The sequence below is a fragment of the Quercus lobata genome, chromosome 5, assembly GCF_001633185.2.
Source record: "Quercus lobata isolate SW786 chromosome 5, ValleyOak3.0 Primary Assembly, whole genome shotgun sequence".
Lineage (NCBI taxonomy): Eukaryota > Viridiplantae > Streptophyta > Magnoliopsida > Fagales > Fagaceae > Quercus > Quercus lobata.
Window position 1 is genome coordinate 53,403,672 of NC_044908.1, and position 24,608 is coordinate 53,428,279.

General features: G+C 32.8%; 1 protein-coding gene and 1 pseudogene across 1 annotated transcript; both read right to left on the reverse strand.

Moving 5' to 3' along the window:
- Window positions 1-6,060: 6,060 nt before the first annotated feature.
- Window positions 6,061-15,070, reverse strand: LOC115990689. Its single transcript, XM_031114495.1, has 4 exons — window positions 14,903-15,070; window positions 13,319-13,453; window positions 10,213-10,342; window positions 6,061-6,485 (listed from the first exon to the last, which is right to left on the reverse strand). Exons 1-4 carry the CDS (start codon window positions 15,068-15,070, stop codon window positions 6,061-6,063), a joined length of 858 nt encoding a protein of 285 aa, XP_030970355.1.
- Window positions 15,071-18,532: 3,462 nt separating this feature from the next.
- On the reverse strand, window positions 18,533-23,534 carry LOC115990690 (annotated as a pseudogene).
- Between the last annotated feature and the right edge of the window lie 1,074 nt (window positions 23,535-24,608).

A 24,608-nucleotide genomic window follows, 5' to 3' on the forward strand; every position in this document is an offset into this window, starting at 1 on the left:
ATCACTACATGATGAGGTGCAAACTCGTCAGTTACAGTAAGCAGATGGAACTCCCCGTTAGCACCTGGTCCTCTTCAAGAAAGGTGGTCACCGGTGTGGTGCCTGCCACAACGTCTCCGATGCCAAAGTTAGAACAATCAAACTGTTTGCAGAACTAGAAAGTAAGAAGTATCTTTTCAGAATCTTAGTCTCGTACCTTATGCTGCAAATGTGAGAGCTTTATATCTGTGAGCCTGACTGCTAGCCGTTGGAGTGTAAATGCCCTTCTTTCATAACGCCTCAAGCCCAATTATGGGGCTTTTATTAGTCTCCAACGGTTTGCTTTGCTGGTTTCGTAACTGCCCAGGTTACTTGCTGACGCCATTGAATGACCTCCCTTTCCCCGTCGTTGATGGCTTGCTCGTCATCAGGGGGTAACCTCGTCATTACGTTGACCTCGTCAAGGTAACGTGTTCTCGTCAATCCCATCACTACATATATTTTTTAGTTGGCCTATTAATAAGTAATAATGTGTTGATTGTTGAGTTTATGAATCACCGTGAGTTGGAGCTACTTTAAAAAATGATATAATTTTTCTTAATGTTAATTTGAAGGAAAATTTCTTCAACTGACTATATAATAACTTATATTATTGTTATAAATTAAAATGAATATTAAGAAGATAAAGAAATGCATAGAGAAGATAGTAAATAAACTTTATTCTTTAAGTGATCATCCACATAAATTATTATCTATCTTGAATACAAGTGTGTCTTCCTTTGTAATTAGCTCACATATAGACATGGCAAAACGGGCGGGTCGGGTCGGGTCAATCGGGTCACGGGTCAAACAGGTCACGAGTAAAAAACGGGTCATTTTAAGTGGGTTGAAAATGGGTTCGGGTCAATCGGGTTGGGTCAGGTCTGGTTGGGTCGGGTTGACCCGTATTTTTTACATGAAATTTTTTACTTTTTATTTTTTTTTATTTTTTTATTTTTTTTATAAAGAAAACAATATGTATTTGCCATTTGGATAGTTATGCAACATATTACTTGATGTAAAATGCATTATTTTGAATTCACTACTTATATTAAGAATAAACTCAGTTAAACTTATTAATACTTATTCAATAATTTTAAAATTATACAAATCCTAACATTGCTATCTAAAACAAAACAATACAAAGATAAGTAAAACAAATATACAAGTTTTATTTTTACACAATATCAACATTCTAAAAAAAAAAATTACAAATGACTTATTGGATAACTCATTTGATAAAGAATAAAAACATATAAGAAAGTTACAATTTTAAAAATTAATTTTATAATCTATTATCAATTGTGGTTGACACTCTATTTCAATTTGAGATATACATTAAAGTTTGATTGCTTACTTATTTATACCTAGTCTCTTTTATGAAGATCATATCATTGTTAAGCAGCACACACTCTAGGAAATATCATAATTTATTTTGAAAAGCCGTTTATTTTGAACATAAATTGTTAAAAAATAGATCTAAGCATTCATAATTTATGATAATTTGATACTTTGGCTTTACTATTTTCACACTTGTGAATGTGTCTCACACATATTTACAATTTTAAATCTGTTTTTAACTTTACTATAACTATATTATCTTGGCATATACTTTGCTATTTGATATTTAAAACTCTTTACTCATTACATAATGCTCAACCATTTATTTTTCAATTAATTTGCATGCAGTTATGTAAATGTATCAATTGTTTCCTTAAAGCTCACAATAAACAATTAAACCAATATTGTCTTAATTTTACTATTTTTTTTTACCAAAAAAAAAAGTTTTAAAAAAATGGTTCGGGTTCGGGTCGGGTCGGGTTGACCCGCAAAAAACACGAGTCGGGTCACGGGTCAACCTGTTTTTGATTCGGGTCAAAAAAATCGGGTTCGGGTCGGGTATTTTTCGGGTCGGGTCGGGTCGGGTCAGAAAATTCTGACCCGTTTTGCCATGTCTACTCACATATATATACATGTTAAGAATGAGATGGAGAGAACTCTTTAGAATGCAACGCCATGCATTAAAGAATATAACTCCATCCCTTTATGAAAGTAACATCACACACTCTTGTAACTTCATACATTTTACAACACTCCCCCTTGGATGACCACTCACTAAGAATATGCCTCGTTAATAACTTATCAAGGAAAAACCCTGTGGGAAAAAACCGATGGCAAAGGAAAAAGAGTACAGTATTCTTGTGTCACCTTGAGTGCCTTAGGATTGCCTCATTAAAACCTTTTAAAGGAAAACCCAGTGGGAAAAAATCTTAGTGTAGGAAAAAGAGTACAATCAACACATGTCCTTTAAAAAATTTAATCCCTCTTATGAGATCATAGAACTTCCAATGTCCATGATAAAAAGATCCTTGAGTTGATGCATGCCAATGTTGTGCACCATCTTCTTAAAAGTCAAAGTTGGTGATGGCTTAGTGAACATATTGGCCAAATTATCACATGATTGTACCTACTTGACATCAATATCATTGCTCTTCTGGAGCTCATGTGTATAAAAGAATTTTGGTGCAATGTGCTTGGTTTGTTCTATCACCTTTTATATAGCCTCCTCTAATTTGAGTGATACAAGTAGCATTATCTTCGTATAATATCGTTGGACTATTTTTTATTGATGATAATCAACAATTTTCACGAATATGTTGAATTATTGATCTAAACCAAGCACATTCATGACTTGCTTCATGAATTGCAATAATCTTTGCATGATTTGAGGAAGTAGCAGAAATTGTTTGCTTAACATATCTCCATGAAATAGCATTATTTCCATAAGTAAATAAATATCATGTTTGTGATTGGCCTTTGTGTTGATTAGAAAAATAACATACATTAGCATATCCAACTGAATGTGGATTTGATCTATTTGGATAAAATAATCCCAAATTAGTCGTCCCATGAAGATAACATAATATATGCTTAATTCCATTCCAATGTCTTTGAGTTGGTGCAGAATTATACCTTGCTAGTAAGTTAATTGCAAATGCTATATCAGGTTGTGTGTAATTTGCAAGATACATCAAAGTATCAATTGCACTAAGATATAGTACTTTAGGACCAAGAGTTTCTTTATCATCTTCTTGTGGACTAAATGGGTCTCTCTTGACATCAATTGATTGACCTTCCCTTGGAGTGCTCAAAGATTGAGCTTTATCCATGTAAAAGTGTTTTAGGACTTTTTTTGTGTATGTTGATTAGTGAACAAGAATTCCATTTGGAAGATGTTCAATTTGCAGGCCAAGAAATTTTTTTGTCTTTCCAAGATCTTTCATCTCAAATTCATTTTTTTTAACAATTAGCTATTTCTGCTAACTCTTCTAGAGTCCTCACAAGATTTAAATCATCAACATATACTGCGATAATAGCAAATCCAGATTCTAATTTTTTGATAAAAACGCATGGACAAATTGGATTATTCTCAAATCCTTCTTTAAAAAGATATTCACTAAGGCGATTATACCACATGTGTCCAGATTACTTTGACAATATAAGGATCTTTGTAGCTTGATAGAATACATACTTTGGGATGTAGGATTATATGTTTCGGGCATTTTATATCCTTTTGGGATTTTCATGTAGATATCATTATCTAATGATCCATACATATTTGTTGTAACAACATCCATTAATTGCATATCCAAATTTTATTTTGCTATCAAGCTAATAAAAAATCTAAATGTAATTATGTCCATTACAGAAGCATATGTTTTTTCAGAATTAACACCAAGTCTTTATGAGAATGCTTGTGCTACAAGTTGCGCTTTGTACCTTATAATTTCATTTTTCTCATTTTGTTTACGCACAAATACCCATTTATATCCAACAAGCAATACACCTTCAGGTGTTCAGACTACAGGTCTAAAAACTTCACGTTTAATTAGTGAATTTAATTCTGCTTGAATCGTCTCTTTCCACATTTGCAAATCATTTCTACGTCGACATTCATTGACGGTTTATGGTTCATATTCATTATCATTACTTTTGGTAATATCAAGGGCAACTTTATATGAAAATATGTTGTTGACAACAATTTTATTTCTATCCCATATTTCTCCTATATATATATAATGTATCGAGATCTCGTTATTTTTAGGTACCTAATCCTCTTCAGGGGATAACTCATCTCGAGGTTCATTTCCAGGAGATTTTTGTTCATAAATTTTGGATAGATTAATTATTTCTGTGACTTGTTCCTTAGGTATAGCCTCTTTAGTGGCTGCGACTTATTTTTCTTGTACTTTTCTCTTCGGAGGAATTTTATCTTTAACACAAACAGGTCTTCCACGCTTCAAATGATGCTTTGATTTATTTGTTGCTGTATTAATTGATTGTCCTACAGGGACTTCAATCCGTGCTGGAGTATTAGTAGCTAGAATGTGAGATTTCACTATTTTCTTATTGTCGGTGAATACATCCGGCAATTGATTTGCAATTCCTTGCAAATGTTGCAAATGAATAATCCTTTGAACTTCCAGTTTACATTGATTTGTATGAGGATCAAGATGAGATAACGTCAAAACATTCCAAGAAATCTCACGCCGTGCTTCAAGCAACGACTTTTCTCCCCCTAATGGTGGGAAGATTGTTTCATTGAAATGAAAATCCTCTAAATGTGCCTTAAAAACATCACCAATTAGAGGTTCAAGATATCTAATGATAGATGGGGAATCAAAACCCATATAAATTCCAAGTCTACGTTGAGGACCCATCTTAGTGTGTTGTGGGGTGCAATAGGTACATATACAGCACAACCAAATGTGTGCAAGTGAAAAATATTTGGTTGTTGGCCAAGTACAAGTTGCAATGGTGAGAATTTTTGATAAGCAGTTGGCCTAATGTGAACTAATGATGTAGCATGTAATATAGCATGAACCTAAGCATAAACAGGCAATTTTGATTTCATAAGCAAAGGTCGAGCAATAATTTAAAGTCTTTTGATAAGTGATTTAGTTAAACCATTTTGAGTATGTGCATGGGCAACTTGATGTTCAACATCAATTCCAATTGACATGCAATAGTCATCAAAAGCTTGAGATGTAAATTCACTAGTATTATGTAAAAAAAAAATTTCTAATTGGATAATCAAGAAATTGTGCTCTCAACTTAATTATATGAGCAAGAAGCCTAGCAAATGCAACATTTCTAGTAGAAAGTAGACACACATGTGACCATTTGGTTGATGCATCAATTAAAGCCATAAAAAACCTGGATGGACCACAATGTGGGTGTATAGGTCCATAAATATCACCTTGAATTCTTTCTAAGAAAGATGGACATTCAACAACAATCTTTAAAGGTGATGGTTTGATAATTAATTTACTTTGAGAATATACACGACATGGACAATCACTTGGTAAAAGAATATTTTGGTTCTTTAGGGGATGCCCATGAGAGTTTTCAATAATTCGACGCATCATCATTGATCTTGAATGTCCAAAATGATCATGCCAAAGCATAAAAACCTTTGGGTTCAAACACTTCTAGTGTATTGCAACATTTGTTTCAACTGTTCTTATTGTAGTATAATATAACCCAAAAGAGAAAATAGGCTATTTTTCTAATATGAGCTTCTGGCCCTATACTATTGAAATAGTATAAAGAAATTCTTCATTGCCTTCGTTATTGGTTTCAATATAATAACCATTATAACGTATATCCTTCAAGCTGAGTAAATTTCTTCTAGATTTAGAAGAATACAAAGCATTGTCAATACAAAGTTTTGTGTCATTTGGCAATATAATAATCACTCTTCTAGAGTCTTCAATCAAGTTCGATGAACCTGATATGGTATTGACATTGGCTTTGCATAATGTTAAAATTTGAAAATATTTCTTATCTTTAAGAATTGTATGAGTTGTTACAGAATCTGTTAGACAAAATTCTTTACTAGTCATCTTGGAATTAATTTTTACCCGTAAGACCCATGCCACTTCATATATACAAAACATAAATTAAACTTTATTACTTTAAACATAAATAAAGCATATCAAAATAAAAATACTTATTATAATGCGATAATATAGAAAAGAATTAATTGGTATGGACATTTCCATCACCAATCAAGTTATCAAATTTTCCATCATCCTTAAAGAAATCAGAGACGTCAAGATGAGTCGTATCAACTCCATTTGGAAGATCAAGATAATTCATAGGATCTTCAAAATTATTATAATCAACAAAGTTTGTTTCAATTCCTTTTCCCTTTTCTTTTATGGAGGCTTGGTACAGATCTACCAAATGTTTAAGAGTAAGATAGGTACATGACCAATGACCTTCCACACCACACCTATAACACTTATTTTCATGGCCCTTTGATGGTTTATTCTGTAAACCCTTGCCATTTTTATTCTTCTGATGGTAAGGTGTGTTATTCCTTTTTGAAGAATTATGATTACTACACTCTCTATATTGGTTGTTCCAACCACGTCCACATTCATACCCACGATCATTATTTCCTATATGTTTTTCAAATGAGGTTTCATTCGCTTAAGGGAATTGGATAGAATTGATTGGGTGAGATTGATTTTTTTTTTTACTATTTTTTTTTTTTTTATAGTGAAAGCTCATTGTCTTGTTCAGCCACTAGAACACTATTAGTTCACAATACTTTTTTGAACTTATGCACTCAAAATTGCTGCTGTAGAAGCACATTTGAGGCATGATATATGTGTCTTCTATCACATAATTTAATTATGGGCTAATTTTAAATTGCCAAATTATAAATCACTTGCACTTTGATTATTGCAAATTCAAGTGCACATCATATTGAGCTTTTCTCTGGAACTTGTATTTCTCCCACAAATTTATGGGATCTTTTATTATAAAGTACTCACTTTTCATGGAGATGATAGCGAATAAAAATCATTGTTTTCACACTACTAGGATTCATGGTTGGCATCCATAATAATATCTCTAGGATTTATTATATCAACATGGATCTCATCAAGGATCCTTGATACACAATTAGTTTATTAATTTATATCCAAAATTAATAGACATGTGTCACATATAAATTAAATATGCTTAAGATAAAAATAAAAATATCTTATATTTAGCAAGAAACCAATAAGATTATAATCCATTAAATAAACACTAAAAATTTTAAGCATAAAATAATGGGACAAAATGGGCTTCTGCCCTTTTTGGGCAAATTAATTAGCCTTTTTCCCTTCTTTCCAAACTAAATAGGGAAATGCCCCTCTTTTGAAAATCGAGTTTTAAAAAAAAAAAATTATGGAGCCCTATAGTGACGTTTTTAAGGACTTATAGTGACATTTTAAGAACCTATAGTGACATTTTATAACTTGATATTCATGAAATCGAGTTATAGGCAATTTATAAATGTCAAGTTACAAAACGTCACTATAGGTCTTTATAAACGTCACTATAGGTCCTTGAAAACGTCACTATAGGGCTTAAATCGATTTTGAAAAACTCGATTTTCAAAAGAGGGGTATATCCCTATTTAGTTTGAGAAGAAGGGCAAAAGACTAATTAATTTGTCCCAAAAGGGCAGAAGCCCATTTTGTCCTAAAATAATGTGATGACAAATAAATAGGATAATTATTAATTCTTAGAAAGAAAACTTACAATGGGTTAAGAGAACTACATAAATAATCTTTGATGTTTGAAGAACAATTGAAATACAACTTCATTTTCAAAATTGTGTAGAGACTAGTGCTGATGACGTGTTATAAATTAAAGTGAATATTAAGAAGATAAAGAAATGCATAGAGATGATAGTATATAAACTTTATTCTTTAAGTGGTCATCCGCATATATTATTATCTATCTTGAATACAAGTGTGTGTCTTCCTTTGTAATTAGCTCGCATATATATATATATATATGTATGTATGTATGTATGTATGTATGTATATACACACATGTTAAGAATTAGATGAAGAGAACTCTTAAGAATGCAATGCCATGCAATAAAGAATATAACTCCATCCTTTTATGAAAGTAACATCACACACTCTTGTAACTTCATACATTTACAAAAATTATTTTTTTTTCTAAACTTTTGTCAAATAATAATTTTTAGAAAGAAAATGAAGAGTAATTATGTTTCCCAATGCAAAAAAATGGTAATAATTTTCATGCATTCACATCAAGGAAATCAATTGGCTTAAATTAAATACTAATTCTAAGAACGTGTAGACCTAGCTGAGGAGAAAGATTGCCCGAGGAGTTAATAGGTTCAAGGTCAAAGTGAATGTCTTAGCCCAAAGAAGGTAACAGTAATTACCCAAGACAGGTGGCAAAGGAAACTTCCTAACAAATGTGCTATCACCTCTGCATTAAATGCATTGCACCAACTAGACTGGCTACATTAAAGGCTGAATGACACCTGAACAGTGGCATCACAGCCTGTTACTTACTCAGCATGGCCTCAAAAGGAAGGGAAAGGAAGGATGTAACAAGTATCTTCATCAAAGGTTAGAGGAGCCCAATGATTAGGCATCAAATTTTGAGTGAAAGAGAAAGAAAATGGAAAACATACTTGACACGTGTTGTTTCTTACCTTTTTACTAAGTGTAAAGGCTCCTCAGTCGTTTCGAGGAAGACAAAGTAAACAGAAATTCACATTTATTTCTTACACTTTTCTAATCATATGATATTTGCTAATTCTTAGCAAAGAATTGTTGTGATAAGTTTAATTGTTGGCCCAGAATCCCAACTCTACAAGTTAATTGTTGTGGACTTTAGTCCAAGCCCAATACCTTGTTGGGCCTCCGGATTTTTGTCCCACATAGGGGCAAAAATGGCCCATTAGCATTAATTTTTGAAATATTTAGCAACAGAGCACTGTTTCGGAAATAATTAGGGAAATACCACTTTTTCCGAAAACGCCGCTATAGGGCCCGAAAACGTCACTATAGGGCTTAAAAAACGCCACTATAGGGCCCCTTGAACCTGTTATGGGGACTTATAAAAAAAATTTTGCAGGAAAACGCCGCTATAGGGCCCAAAAACGTCACTATAGGGCTTAAAAACGCCACTATAGGGCCCCTTGAAACTGTTATGGGACTTACAAAAAAATTTTGCAGGAAAACGCCGCTATAGGGCCCAAAAACGTCACTATAGGGCTTAAAAACGCCACTATAGGGCCCCTTGAACCTGTTATGGGACTTATAAAATTTTTTTTCAGGAAAACGCCGCTATAGGCCCGAAAAAGTGGTAGATTGCTATATAGTTCGGAAACAGTGTTTCTGAGCAAATTATTTCCAAAATTGATGGTAATGGGCCATTTTTGCCCCACATAGGAGCAATATTGCTATGAGCCTGGTAGAAATCATTCAAAGAATGCCTAATTTAAAGCCTTAGAAGTTCTGAACTCCCTTAAATTAGTCATCATTTTCGTTTAGTCTTCATCATCATCTTCCTATATAAATTCTTCTTGCTTTATTCTTTAAAAAGTGTATTAAAATCATTAAAAGACAACACACATTTCTAATTCTCTATCGACTCCCTTATAGGTGTGTCATTTACTCATTTGTATGTTTGGTCATGGGCATATGTGGGGTTAAGAATAAAACAAGAAACTTTTTGTGTTGGTTTTGAAAAGCATGGGGAGTAGACAGAGAATTAGAAATGTGTGTTGTCTTTAAATGATTTTAATAACACACCAAACATACAACCAGAGTAAATGACACAACAAACATACAACCATCTACAAGAAACTATCTGCACATCCAACCCACGTAATAATAAAAACCCAAAATCCAAAAAACATGAAAACCCAGTTGAATTGCTGAGTATTAATGTTTCTTGCTTACAAATCATAGTAAAAACATATTTCACATACAAGAAAATCAGATAACACCCTTATATTTCTATCCAAAAAAAAAAAAAAAACCCTCCTTATAACATAAGGGGAAGTGATCCACAAATTTTCACAACAAATCCTAGATAATAAGTTGTTATTGGTTATGATTTGCACTCATCCCTAGAATAACTCTTTTGCTTAGCAATATCAACAAGTAATATTATGTCATTTAGGATTTGTTGTGAAAATTATTATAGACATAACATTTTCTCATAATGTAAACCACAACAGCCTATGACTCCATTAAAAAAAAAAAACACGTATATGACCAAACTAAAGGTTCAAAAGAAAAACCCACGTCTCATAGTTCCTGTTATTGGCTTCGATTTATTGTTATACATGGTAATTACCTGAGAAAGACACACCGGAGTTAAAACTGAAACTAGGAATTGAACGGTGGAGATTGGCAAATTGGGAGTGGGTTTCCAGTGATCGTTGATGGGAATTGATCATGATGAGAGGGAATGGAAGGTTTCGAATCTGTGAAGCAGGAAAGTCCCACAGTTTTAAGAAGAGGAATTGAGTGAAAACTGTAGCAGTGCCTTTAAATCTTCTAGAAGTGGCTGATGCAAAGAGTGTAGGGAGTGGCTGCATCGAATTTTGTATGTTGAGAGAGGTCTAAAATATTTTCAATGTCATGGTGCCTCAGGAATTTTTTTTTTTTTTTAAAAATAAGTTTTAAGGTTATTGTTAATAGATAATTTTAAGATATTTTTGATAGCACTTTTATGAGAAATATAAAAAATAAAAAAATTAATTTTTCTTTTTCTATAAAAAGTTTCTAAAAATATATTATAAACTGATATCCTTAGAACATTTGTTAATTTTTGAAAAAAAAAAAAAAAAAGACAACAAATAGTAGTAAGACTATGATTCATGGTTTGAAAAATGAGATATGGTATGTTCACAATATTTTTACAACACCTTTACAACAAATCTTAAGTTGCAAGTTGTTATTGACTATTACTAGTGATGCTTCTTAATAAAAGAAAGACTATTACCAGTGAAAAAAAAGGAAGAAAGTAATTTCAAAATTAGAATCAATGACAACTTACCTTGCCACCTAGCATTTGTAGTGAATGCAGCCAAGGTTATTAGGATCGAAATCCTACACGAGATTGATGAGAGGGTTTAAGGATCGGATTGTAGGATTGACAAGAGGACCGTAAGATCATTTTTTTCGATTAAAAAAATATACTATACATAAACAAAGTAAACAATTGACAGCAGAATTACAAAATATAAAAAATAAAAAATCACCTTCATTGTCAATAGTCTCTCTCATAGTGGCGTCATCGTCGAATTTCTTAGCTTCTCACACTCAGCTTCGACTTTCTAGTAGTCTAGTATCTTCTCTTCTCTTCTATTTCTGTAATTTTGTTTATTAGGTTAAGTTGATGATTGACTAATGATGTGAACCTTAAGCTCTTTATTTTTTATTTTTTTACATGTTTATTTTATAATCTATTTGGGCTAGGGCCACTGTGTTGATCTGTTTACAACTTTTTTTTTTTTTTTTTATCAGTTTAGGGTCTTTGGGCTCCATTTGAAGGCTTGAAATGAGATTTTTTTTTTCCTTTATAGCACATGATCTTTAGTATCGTTATAGGATTGGGATCCTATAAGATTCTAAGATTTTGATTGGAATTTCACACGGATTTCACCTTAGTAGAGATCTTAGTGAGATCTTGGACATTTTAGGGATGTAGGATCTTAGGATCTTAAGTTTCTAAGATTCGGATCAAGATACTGATAAACATGGACATAACACTTTTCTCTAAAAAGTAAAAACTAGAAAGTTCAAAGAACCAGAAGCTAGGGTAAGGATTAATTCCAATGTCTAGTTGCACTAGACCCAATCCAAGTCCCCGGAACCTAAAGAGATTTAAGGTTTTGAACTATTAAATAATTTAATAAGGTTTTGAATTATTAAATTATTGATGACATCATAAATAATTTAATAAGTTCAAAAAAAAAAAAGGAACAAAATTTGAAAAATATGTCTTGTTGATTTTTTTTAAAAAAATGGTGAAATTAAATAATATTTAAGTACATTTTCTCAAATTTTATATAGGACAAATACATTAAAAATACATGTTAAAAAAAAATACGAGTATAATAACACTTAATCCTTAAAATATAGCAAATCATTCCTTAAACAAGAAAATAATTTTGATGTATCACAAATAATAATTCTAAGTATATCAGTCACACTAAATATTAATGATTTAAATTATATATTTAAAGTTTATACATTTTCTAATGAGATTATTTGATTTTTTATAAATATTATATATCTAAGTTTTTTAAACTTAATTTAAAACCATAATTTCTTCACGGGTCTGGGTCTCCTCTGGTTATAAACTTTCCTATTTCCTATCATTTTAATATCCAGATTTAACCGAGTAAATACCCGAGGAAACGTAGGCCCAAAATAATTTATCTTCACAATAGGCATGACCAATTGATAAGCTTGTGATCAACTACACCTCTTGGCATGAAAATAAATTATGCAGAAGTTACATATTCCAGTTAGGAGAAGAAGAAGGTAAGAACAGAGAACTTACAGTAGCTTCAGAGCGAGAATCCACCACCAGAGATTGTATTCTGGGCTGTTCTAATGATGGCAACGAAGCATCATTCCATATGGTCACTTCTGTACCATTTCCCACCCTCCAACGCACTCCCCTCATAATGACATTGCGCCCTTTTTAGATGCTTTTCCGAGCATAAGATCTGAATTGAGAATTAGTAGCTTTCATGATCGAACAGTTTGGGGAAAATTTAGCTTTGAAAATAAGGTAAGAGTGACTATTTATTACAGAGAAGGCGCCAAACTTGTTTAGCCAAAAGTGTGTCGTTAAAAAGACTAAGATCTTTAAGACCCATCCCTCCTCTGATTTTGGTTGACAAAGAGTCTCCCACTTAACCCAATGAATTTTTCGACGGTCTTCCCGTTGTCCCCACCAAAATTTTCGGACTAAACATTCAATCTTAGAGCAAAGACCTAAAGGTAACTTAAAGCAGCCCATGGTGTAGGTTGGAATAGCTTGTACCACAGCATTAATAAGTACCTCTCTTCCAACTTGCTTTTTTCTTTCTTCCTATCAATGATGGTAACCCTAGATAATTTTCATATTGTCTAATCTTGATTACTCCCAATGCAGATTTGGTAAGTTGCCTGGTAGCGTCAAATGTGGCTTTACTAAAGAAAATAGTTGTCTTGCTTTTATTAATTTGTTGTCTAGATCAATTGCCATAAATCTCCAAGATATTAAGCACCTTTTCACACTCTAGTTGATTGGCTCTACAAAAAAGAAGACTGTCACCTTCGGTGCAAAGCAGAAATAGGAATGGTGAAAGAGGATCTCCCTGTTGAATACCACAGGTTGGATGGATCATACTCTTGTGCTCCCCATTAACCAAGATAAAATAGGAGACTTTTTTAATGCACACCATCATGAGTTTAATCCATCTCTCCATAAATCTCATTCTCCTCATCATTGCTTCAAGATAGGACCACTCCACCCTATTATAAGCTTTGCTCATATCAAGTTTAATTGCCATAAAATCATCTTTACCCTTATGTTTCTGCAAGTTATGTAAAGTCTCAAAAGTTACCAAAATATTATCAGAAATGAGTCTACTTTTTGTGAAAGCACTTTGATGTTCCGTAATAATTTTTGTAAGAGCTTTCTTAAGCCTATTAGCCAAAACTTTTGAAAAGTTTTTATACAAAACATTGCATAAATTTAATACGTCGAAATTTAGAGACTAACTCCGGGCTTTTAACCTTGGGAATAAGAGTTTCAAAAGTATGATTTAAATGGAGGAGGGGGGGGGGGGGACAACAGAATTTAAATAACTAAGAATGGATTGAGTTACATCATTACCAACAAGCTGCCGATAGTTTTGATAGAAGAGTGGAAGCATACCATCTGGACCTGGGGCCTTCAACGAAGCCATCTGATTAATTACTGTTTGAATCTCTCATTACATAAAATCTTCTAACAGTAGGGAATTCATATCATCAGTTATCATTCTCTCAATTGAATCCGTGGTAGTACCTGATTGGTTTGGTTGGAGAAGTAAAAGGATCCAGGTAATAAGCAATAATGGTGGCTGCCACTTCATCATTAGAGCTACACCAAGCTCCATTAGAATTTTGAATTTTAGAAATCAGATTTTGCTGGTGACGTTGTGTTGCTCTACTATGAAAATATCTAGAATTCTTATCTCCATGAATTGTCCAAAAAGATTTTGTTCGTTGAACCCACATTTGAGTTTCCTTATCAAACAAATCCTTTATCTCATCTTTTATCTCCAAGACCCAAATTTGAACCTAAGATCATTGCTTCTCCTTTGGCCTAGGTAAGTCCCTCTTTAATTTCAACTCACGTTTAACATTACAAAAATACTTGAACTGCTTCAATTGTGTTTGAACAACCCTTAACAGATAACCACATCTCCTCAAAATGAAAAGGTTTTTGAAATCTAGGTGATTCCAACCCAGCAAGGAAAATCCAAAGTGGTCAATGATTAGAAGTATTTGTGTTGAGATGGTGAACTATGGTCCCTCCAAATTTTAATAACCAATCATTATTGGCAAGCCCCTGATCCAGTTGTTCCCAAATTGAATGCCCATCACTAAAATGCTTTTGCCAAGTAAATTTTAAGCCAACATAGCCTAGGTCTAAAAAACCACATTCATCCATCGAAACTCTGAAAAGATGCATTTGAGATTGATTTCTATTATCCCCCCCGAGCTTCTCAGATAAGCTAACCAATTCATTAAAATCTCTGGAGCATAACCAAGGAAGGTTCATGCGATTATTGAGATCATGCAATAAACTCCATGATCCCTGTCGTAAATGAGTTATTGGTTCCCCATAAAAACTAGTGAATCTCCAAGCATCATTTGTACCTTTATTGATCACAGCATCAATATGATTTTTAGTACTAGTTTCTACTTGTACATCCATAGTATCCTTCCAAAATAGAACCGGTTTGCCCCCTTTATTGTTTCTAGGGACAAAAAACCATATTTCCAAAATCAATATTCCTCTGTACTTCTTTAAGCCTTGCTTCTTCTGCCCATGTTTCAACAATGAAAACGACGGAGGGATATTTTGCCCAGATTAATTCTCCAAGCTCTTTCCCTATATGCAAGTTCCCAAGCTCACGACAATTCCAAACAAGGCAACTCATTGTGTTTAGCGAGGTTGGATAACAGCTTCCAATTCAAAAGGGGTCTTGCCATCAACCTTAGAAACCTGTTTTCACTTACAAGGTAACTGTGGTTGCTCTTCTTCCATTTGGTCTTCCATACACTTATCTAGAACGATTGCATGTATAATAGAGTCCTCAGAACAATTCGTCCTTGCCAAATTTTTCAACCTCAGGTGTTTGGTTTTTCTGGCTCCATGGCACTTGACTCTGACTTTGAAGGGATATTGTGATCAGTTGGAGCTAAATTAGGAATCTCAGAGCTATCACTGTTATTACTTCCGGTAAAAACTCTGTTAGCAATATTAATAGAGGGAGGAATGGATTTCGAAAATACCTCTTTCTGTGGTGAAAGTCGTGGATTGTCAAATTTGTGCAACTCTAAATCAATCAGTTCAATTTGAGATTCAAAAGAATCCTTTGGAGAATAGGAAGCAAACATTTTAGGAATATTGGAGATACCCATAGTCTTAGGAATAATCTCAAGATGGGAACTCTGCACGATATTCTCCCCGTCTCTAGTGATTTCCATATGAGAAATCTCTGGAAATTCAACGCTTCTATCATGTTCTGGGGGCCGGGATGACTCGCCGGTGTTATGGGTAGGCCTAGGTTCACCGCCTTGACCCACTGCCTTCCACTTGTCTTTTTTCCTAGCTTCATTGAATCTTGGAACAATAATCACATTTTTCTTGAACATAGGATTGGCTGGTGCTTGAATCCAAGGGCCGAATTCTTGATCTTCCATAGATAAAGAACCATTACTATTAATCCAAAGTTCGCAGTCTTTGTTGTTGTGATTTAGGCAGCCACACCAGTAACACAAGTTTGGTGATCTCTCATATTTGAAAGATACCCAACTTTCTGGGCCTTCATCCAAAGAAATCACACGACCACAACAAGGAGGGAGATTCACGTCTACTTCCACTCTAACTTGCATAAATCCTCTCCCTTCCACTTCAGAATTATCCATAGACTTATTAACCTTACCAATGGCTTTGCATAAGTCTTCGGCCACTCCACGATTCAAAAAGCGAATAGGAATATCATGGACCTGAACCCATAGTGAAACAATGTCAAAATTTAAGGCACTAATAGGATTGTTATTCTCATACCTTTCAAGCGCAACCAGATGTTTACCAAAGCTCCAAGGTTCACCCAAGAAAATTTTCTCAACCTCCTCTTTATTATCAAATACGAAGAGGAAAATATGATCGCCTATGTTCTTTGCTTTAAAGCCCCTCACTGATCTCTAGAGCGGATTGAAAATCTTGACTATAGCTTCAGTGTTCAGAGCGCATTTGGTAAAAAAATTTGCTGCTATAATATACTCATTCATACTTCTTTCTTTGTTAAAACGAAAATCACCTCCTTCTAGATCATTCAACGAGGGTTTGCTCCAATGTTTCGTTAGACTATCCATGATGCACTCAGAAAAACCACTTGTGTCTCCCTAAACTCACAGAAAAGAAAACCACAAACCCTATTGGTAATTGAGTTACCCTAGGGATAGAAAACCTTACAAGAAGGTACAAAAATTCTACTGGCTAAGGCTTCGCTTGGGAGTTCATAAGGGAAGGAAATGGAATGGAATAATAATAAAGGAATGGAAATGAATGGAATGGAATGAAATGTATTTAAGTAAGGGAAATGAATGGAAAAGAATGGAATGGAATGAAATGTATTTAAGTAAGGGAAATGAATGGAAAAGAATGGAATAGAATGAAATGTATTTAAGTAAGGGAAAAGAATGGAATGGAATGGAATTAAGTAACTTTGATTGGATGTTTTAAAATAAAAGAATGGAAAGGAATTAAAAGGAATGAAAATGAATGAAATGTAAATAATTTTGTTTGGGAGCAACATGGGGGGAATGAAACAGAATCATTTTATGACAATATTACTATGAGACCTCTATTTTAAAATAAAGAGTTGAATATACATGGGTATTTTGGGAGTTTTAGTAAAAAAATCATTAAATCTAATTCTATTCCCTCCAATTCCTCCCAATTTTAGGGGGAATGAAAATTTGAGGTTTTAAGGGAATAGAGGGGAATGAGTGTTCCTTCCTACCCATTCTATTCCCTCCTACTTCGGTTTCGCTTAAGATTTCATAAGGAAAGGAAATGAAATGGAATAGAGTAATAATAAGGAAATGGAAATGAATGGAATAGAATGGAATGTATTTAAGTAAGGGAAGGGAATTGAATGGAATTAAGTAACATTGATTGGATATTTTAAAATAAAGAAATTAAAAGGAATGAAAATGAATGAAATGTAAGTAATTTTGTTTGGGAGCAACATGGGGGGAATGAAACGGAATCATTTTATGACAATATTACTATTAGACCTCTATTTTAAAATAAAGAGTTGAATATACATGGGTATTTTGGGAGTTTTAGTAAAAAAATCATTAAATCTAATTCTATTCCTTCCAATTCCTCCCAATTTTAGGGGGAATGAAAATTTGAGGTTTTAAGGGAATAGAGGGGAATGCGTGTTCCTTCCTACCCATTCTATTCCCTCCTACTTCGGTTTCGCTTAAGAGTTCATAAGGAAAGGAAATAAAATGGAATAGAATAATAATAAGGAAATGGAAATGAATGGAATAGAATGGAATGTATTTAAGTAAGGGAAGGAAATTGAATGGAATTAAGTAACCTTGATTGGATATTTTAAAATAAAGGAATTAAAAGGAATGAAAATGAATGAAATGTAAGTAATCTTATTTGGGAGCAACATGGGGGGAATGGAACAAAATAATTTTATGACAATATTACTATTAGACCCCTATTTTAAAATAAAGAGTTGAATATACAGGGGTATTTTGGGAGTTTTAGTAAAAAAAATCATTAAATCTAATTCTATTCCCTCCAATTCCTCCTAATTTCAGGGGGGAATAAAAATTTGAGGTTTTAAGGGAAAAGAGAGGAATGAGTGTTCCCTTCTACTTAAACTCCCAAACAAGGAAATGGGCTTTCCATTTCCTCCATTAAAACTCCCAAACAAGGGAAGGAAAGAATATTCTAAAATGATTCTTTTTATTCCTTTCCATTCCATTCCCTCCTCCCAAGCGAAGCCTAGAAACTCCCAAACAAGAAAATGAACTTTTCATTCCCTCCATTAAAACTCCCAAACAAGGGAAAGGAAAAATGTTTTAAAATGATTTTTTTTCATTCATTTCCATTCCATTCCATACCTTGACAAATATAATAATTTTTCCAACATTTAGAAAGTCCATGCTTGAAAAGAGGTGTATAGTACATCAAGTGAATAAGATAATTCTAGCAACTATTTTTTACTAGGATAGTTTCACCGTTGTAGTAAATTAGCAAATTTTCAATATTCATTAGAAGAAGCATCTACAAACAGAAACGTTTTGTTTTTTGTTTTTATAAACAATATGAACAGAAACTACTTACATATGCTTCACACATTTCTTATTTATATCTCTAATTCAAGGCCCCCCTCTTCAACATTTTTCATCTGTTTGGCACTGCTAGCTTCCTTGGCTGTGCCATAGGATGCATGTAATCCATAAAGGAAATAGTAAACAATCATTACTAGAGTAAATATCCCGAACTTTTCGAACGATTTTTTATCTATAGACCCAAGAAGGAAAATGTTGATGGCAATTGATAATGATGGCAGCCTTGGTACCAATGGTACACCCCAAAATTTTGGTTCCCTGGCCTGCGGAGCAAAAAGCCAAAGCCCGAAAGTTGACAAGAGCCAAATTGGTAGAGTTATTGCGTACCCAATCCAACCATGATCAGTAGATGAGGCCCAATATATAGCAGTGCCAATTGAAGATCCAAGAATAAGGGCAAGAAACACAATGAACTTGATACGGTTTGCTTTTGTTGTCACCCCACTAACATAGTATCGACGCACAAGAAGGCCAATAGCCACAAGCATGAGGATAAACAGTGAGGAGATTGAGAGCAAGTTTGAGAGAATCCCAAGCAATGTGAAGAAGGCAATTACTGCAGTGGCTGCAAGCATGACCACTGTGGCAATGAGAGGAGTCCCAGTTTTCTCATTCATAATGGCGAGGCATGGGGGCATCAGGTGTGTACGTGCAATATGTGTGAGTTATCGAGCTTGACCCACTGCTGCTGCAAGCAAACTGTTGTCATTCCCTTCAATGCACCAGCAGCAACTATGTACTTAGCCCATCCCAAACCTACGGCTTCAAATGCCACAGAAAATGGTGCATCTACATCAATATCTTTGTATGGTTGCATTAGGCATAGTGTCATAGCTAGTAAACAAATTAATATACCAATGTAACAATCGTCATTGAGCCAACAAGACCAATAGGAATGTCCCGACCGGGATCAAGAAAGTATTAAATCAAAACTATTTGTATTTTATCCCTTTTTTTTTTTTTTTTTTAGCATTCAAGTAACACAAGACATGTCAAGTTCTATTAAAACTTCCTGATATTTATAACACGTTCAGATCTCCATTTTCCAATTATTATAACTATGGAATAATTAAAATGAATGACATAGCACAATTTGTTTTTAATATGTAATATGTTTTGAGCGATAAAAGTGTGTAATAAAACATGGTTATTCTGAATGGAATTTATCCATATGAATTATGTATTTGAAAAGGAGTTTTCTCTATTCTCACGTTATATATGTATACATGCATATATTAATATAAGTCTTTTTTTTTTTCAATTAATAAAAAAACATTACATTTCAATTGTCTGAGGAGCCAAACTTCCATAGAAAAGCGAAGAAAAAAAAGTCAAACATATTATTAGTCTACAGATAGCTTTGTGTCCATAAACTTTCTCGTTCTGATTACTAACTTGATCAATTATTAGATTTTATCAATCAAAAGATTGAAAGCTTTTTCTTTCTTTACTTAATTATTTTGTTTTGGTTATACATGGCTAATTGCAGACACATTTCACACTATTAATAAACCTAAATTACACCTTATTTTGTTTTGGTATTCATCACAAAAACCCTCTTTACAAGAATAATTTACGTATAAAAGCCATCTTTATTTTCAGGACACATCCTTCTTTTCGAGTAAATTATTATATCAATATCAAGGTTTATTAACAAACTTACGGGCATATTTTTCTTCAACTTTTAAGAAAATGAACTTAATCACATGAGCCGAAACAAAAGTCTAGCAGGATTAAAATAAAAGCATGTGCATGGATTTCTTCCGATTCAATCTTGTGAAAAAGACCAATTGTGTGTAGACTTCTAAAAATTACTTCAAATTCATAACGACAAACTAGGATTTCAAAATCGGCTTTCGCACCTTTATCCAAAGCATATTCACAATAATACGCGATTAAATATAATATATTGAGTTAGAAAAGTTATATAATGTTAAAAAAATTTCATATGTATAACTGAAAATACACTTAAATGATTTTATCAATTGTCACAAAACAATTCTCAAAAAAAAAAAAAAAAAAATTGTCACAAAATGGGTTAGAAAAGGTTTTCTCCAATCGTTAAGTTAAAAAAATTTCAATAAATAAATGCATTTCCAAATACTTGACACCCCCTAAAATAAATAAATAAAGCTCTATCTGTAGAGCATTGAACTGGCCTCCAATAGATACGGCTAGAGCTTAAACATATCTAAAAATATACTCCCTCCTCGACTTAAAAAGGCCATTTCTCAAAAAAACCCAGGTTTCTCCAAGGAAAAAAAAAAAAAAAAGACTTAAAAAACCCATTTCTCTAAAGATCCGTTTGGATACAGCTTATTTTGCTGAAAATTGAAAATACTGTAGCAAAATAATTTTTAAATATGTAAATAGTACTGTAGGACCAATTTTTAATATTTTTTTCCTAAATAAAGTGTTTGTGGGTTCTGTGAACAGTGCATAAATAGTGCACAATGTCTCCTACACAGTGTAATCTGCGTGCATGAACAGTGTAGTTTACTGTTCATAAACCTAAATACACTATTCATGTCTCATGAACAGTGCAAGAGGAGTTGAAAAAAAAAAGAAACGCAAAAAACACAAACGCGAAATCATCCATATCCAAATTAAAATCGAAGCTGTATGGCCAAATCTTTAATTTCCTACATATTATCCAATAAAATATGGAAGTTAATATCCACAACCATTTCATAATACTTTAATAATAAAATGAGTCATGGTACTTAGAGCAATTGTTAATAAATCATATTAGGAAAGTTTTAACGTCACTTTTGTTCCATTAAATATTTCTAAAAATAGTTACAAAACCAATGCCCGCCATAAGGCATTATTTAACACTTCCTTAATAAAAAATACGTGGTAGGTTGTTATTAGTTCAAATTTGAACCTACCAATAAAATTATATTTTTGCCTATCAGTAATAGTTAATAACAACCTGTCACTTAATATTTGTTGTAAAAAAGTTGAGGACATATATCTTTTTTTTTTTTTTTCAAACGCTCTATTTGTTTTGATAGAAAATTGTGTGTAAAAATAGTTTTTGTATTTTCCAGTATTTGGTATCATAAAAAAAATGAGTCAAAGGAAAACTATTTTTGGTCAACATAAAAAGTATGACTTATTTTTATAGATTGTTTTTCATTAAATTTTTTGGAAAACAACTATATCTCACTGCAAACTAAATAAGGGAAGTTAGGAGGATGTTTTCAATTCATTTAAAGTTTCTACCAAATATTCACCAAAAAAAAAAAGTTTCTACCAAATATTAGAAAAATAAAATAGTTTTATAGAAAATGTTTTTTAAAAAATGACTCATTTTCTAGAAAATATCATTGCTAAAACAAACAGAATGTTAATATATAAGACAATCACCTATGTTAATTGCCTAATTAAATGACCATTAAAACATTTTTTTTTTTTTGAGAAAAAAAAATGACCATTAAAACTTGATAGATAATCATGATACTATTAATATAAAGGCTAAATTTCAAAACTCACCCTCTAAATTTCAATACCTTTCATTTCAGTCCTTTAAGTTTGCCATTTGTCATTTAAGTCCTCTAAGTTTTAAAACACCTCAATTTAGACTTCCGTTATCTTGCCATCCACTTTTACCGTGAAATTACCAAAACTACGTTGTTTTTCCCTTAATTAAAAATTTGATTTTTATTTTAGTATTTATTTCCTAAAAAACATTAATTAAAAAAAAAAAAAAAAAAACTATTTGGTAAACCCACCCTCCACATAAAATCAATAAAAAAATCCACCCCAAAACCACACCCTAACCTGAAAATTGAGAGAAGAAGAGTGAGAAGTAGACTGAAATTGAGAGGGGGAAGGAGATTGAGATTGAGTTATATAACTCTTCCATGAACGACAGCTACCATAGGATCCATGGTGAAGTTCTCAGTCACGAAGTTGCCTGGAAACTTACCTGTGATGATGAGTTTGGCAATGAGTTTCACTCATCTGACATTATCTACAAGAAAGCCGTTGATAAAGGAATAGCAAAGATCAAGCCTTTTATGGAACTGAATTCTTAAAATATGTTACTATCTCACAGTGCTTAATGGGTTCTAATTGGCAAAAGATTAGGAATGGGGTGGGTTTTTCTTTGGTGGGTTTATCGAATAGGTTTTTGTTTTTAATTTCTGGATTTTTTAATTAATATTTTTTAGGAAATAAATAATAAAATAAAAATTAATTTTTTATTAAGGCAAAACGATGTAGCTTTGGTAATTTAATGGCAAAAATGGATGGTAAGATAACAAAAGTCTAAATTTGGGTGTTTTGAAACTTAGAGGACTTAAATGACAGGTGTCAAATTTAGAAGACTATAGTAAAAGATAGTGAAACTTAGAGGGTAAATTTTGAAATTTAGCCTAATATAAATAAAGATGTGGCTTACCTTTAGTAGTTTTTTTTACTAGATATCTTCTTTTGTTTTGACTAGCTAAACCTTTGTTTCTGTTTTAATGAGAACTAACAAAATGTCAAATTCAAAAACTACCGAGAAGTAAACCAAATCCAAAATTAACTAGATTACTACAAAATTTGAAAAAAGAAAAAGACAATAATGAGCTATATAATAAGGATGGAATTGGTACCTGCAACTGGGATCTCAACGGCAAATTCAGTGTAGCAAAAAACAGAGAGCAATGCAGAGATACCCGAAATGACGTAGGACAATACAACAGCAGGTCCTGCATGTTGTCGAGCCTCGAGCCCTGTAAGGACGAAGATCCCAGCTTCAATCACAGCTCCTATGCCAAACCAAATGAGGTCCCACCACGTCAACGTCTTCTTCATCTCGTGCTGGCTCTGTGCCTTCATATCCACAAGCTCCGTCTTCTCCAACGACCGAGTCAGCACTCGATCTTTCAACCTATGTGGTGTGTCCTTCAACGCCTTCATATAGTTTCCCCAGCTATGAAAAGATTCATCGGGGAGAAATTTGTGTTTTGCGAACGAGCACCCTCGTTTCCAAGCACCTTCCTGCCTCCCATATTCTCCCATCCTGATTCAACCTCCACTCTCTCTCTACGTTTGGTTCCCAAAAATATAGAGAGAAAGAGAGAGCTGAAAGTAGCAGTTTAATGAATCTTTTTATGAACCACACAGCTAGCGTATTAATTAAGAGAATAAAACTCAGTCATCAGGCTAACGAATCTTTTTATGAACCACACAGTCATCAGACAGATCAGAGACGGAACCAGGATTCATACCTGGAAGGGGCCAAAGCTTAAAACCAAAAAAAAATTATGAAAATAAAAACTAACATCTATTTCATATTCAAGAAAATACTACTTACAAAATAAGTATTTCTTAAACATTTCATATTATAAAACACATCAACAAAATATAACATATAAAATAAGTGTTTCTTATTTTGTGTGAGATTTTTGTTTAGTCTATATTTATTTATTTTTATTTTGGTTTTGTAGTTAAAGGGACATGAATTTTATTTATTTATTTATTTTCTTGTAGGTCAATATCTAAATATTTTAGAGGATGAGAGACAAATATAAATAAATAAATAAATAAATAAATAAATAAAAAAATATATATATATATATAAAGGCAAATCTTAATTTTTTATACTAGTTTTTTTTTTTTTTTTATTTTTTATTTGGGGGTGGGGGGCAATGGCCCCCCTCTTGCATAGTGTAGGTCCGTCCTTGAGACAGATCAATTTTTTTTAGTACTATTATTATAATTTGATTGTATACTATTTAAATTAGGTTCTACAATTGGATTCAAATATTTGATATTTTAATTTTTTTTTTTTAGAAAGATAGCACTAGTCTTACCTTATTGATCAATGCAGTCAAGTGTTGAAATTTAATTGGAAAACCTAATATACTCCATCTAAGATAATGTATCTAAGTTTCTTATCCAACCTATAATTACAATAAAGAGAGGCAATTTGAACCTAGACATCCATATTGGAAATTAAGATTACAAAGTGTCACTTAACAATGAACCTCAATCACTGCATATATTTTTAGTTGACCTATTAATAAGTAATAATGTGTTGGTTGTTGAGTTTATGAATCACCGTGAGTTGGAGCTACTTTAAAAAAGGGACCA

Bases quoted from the DNA above. Each gene is read 5' to 3' on its own strand.
- LOC115990689 (XM_031114495.1), bottom strand. From the start codon at position 15,070: ATGAGTTGCCTTGTTTGGAATTGTCGTGAGCTTGGGAACTTGCATATA. The intron at 13,454-14,902 runs GTTTTTTGTCCC...CATAACTTGCAG, and splicing joins ATATTGATTTTGGAAATATG to AAACATAAGGGTAAAGATGA. The intron at 6,486-10,212 runs GTAATTACCATG...AAAAACATATAG, and splicing joins CTCCGGTGTGTCTTTCTCAG to GAAATAATGATCGTGGGTAT.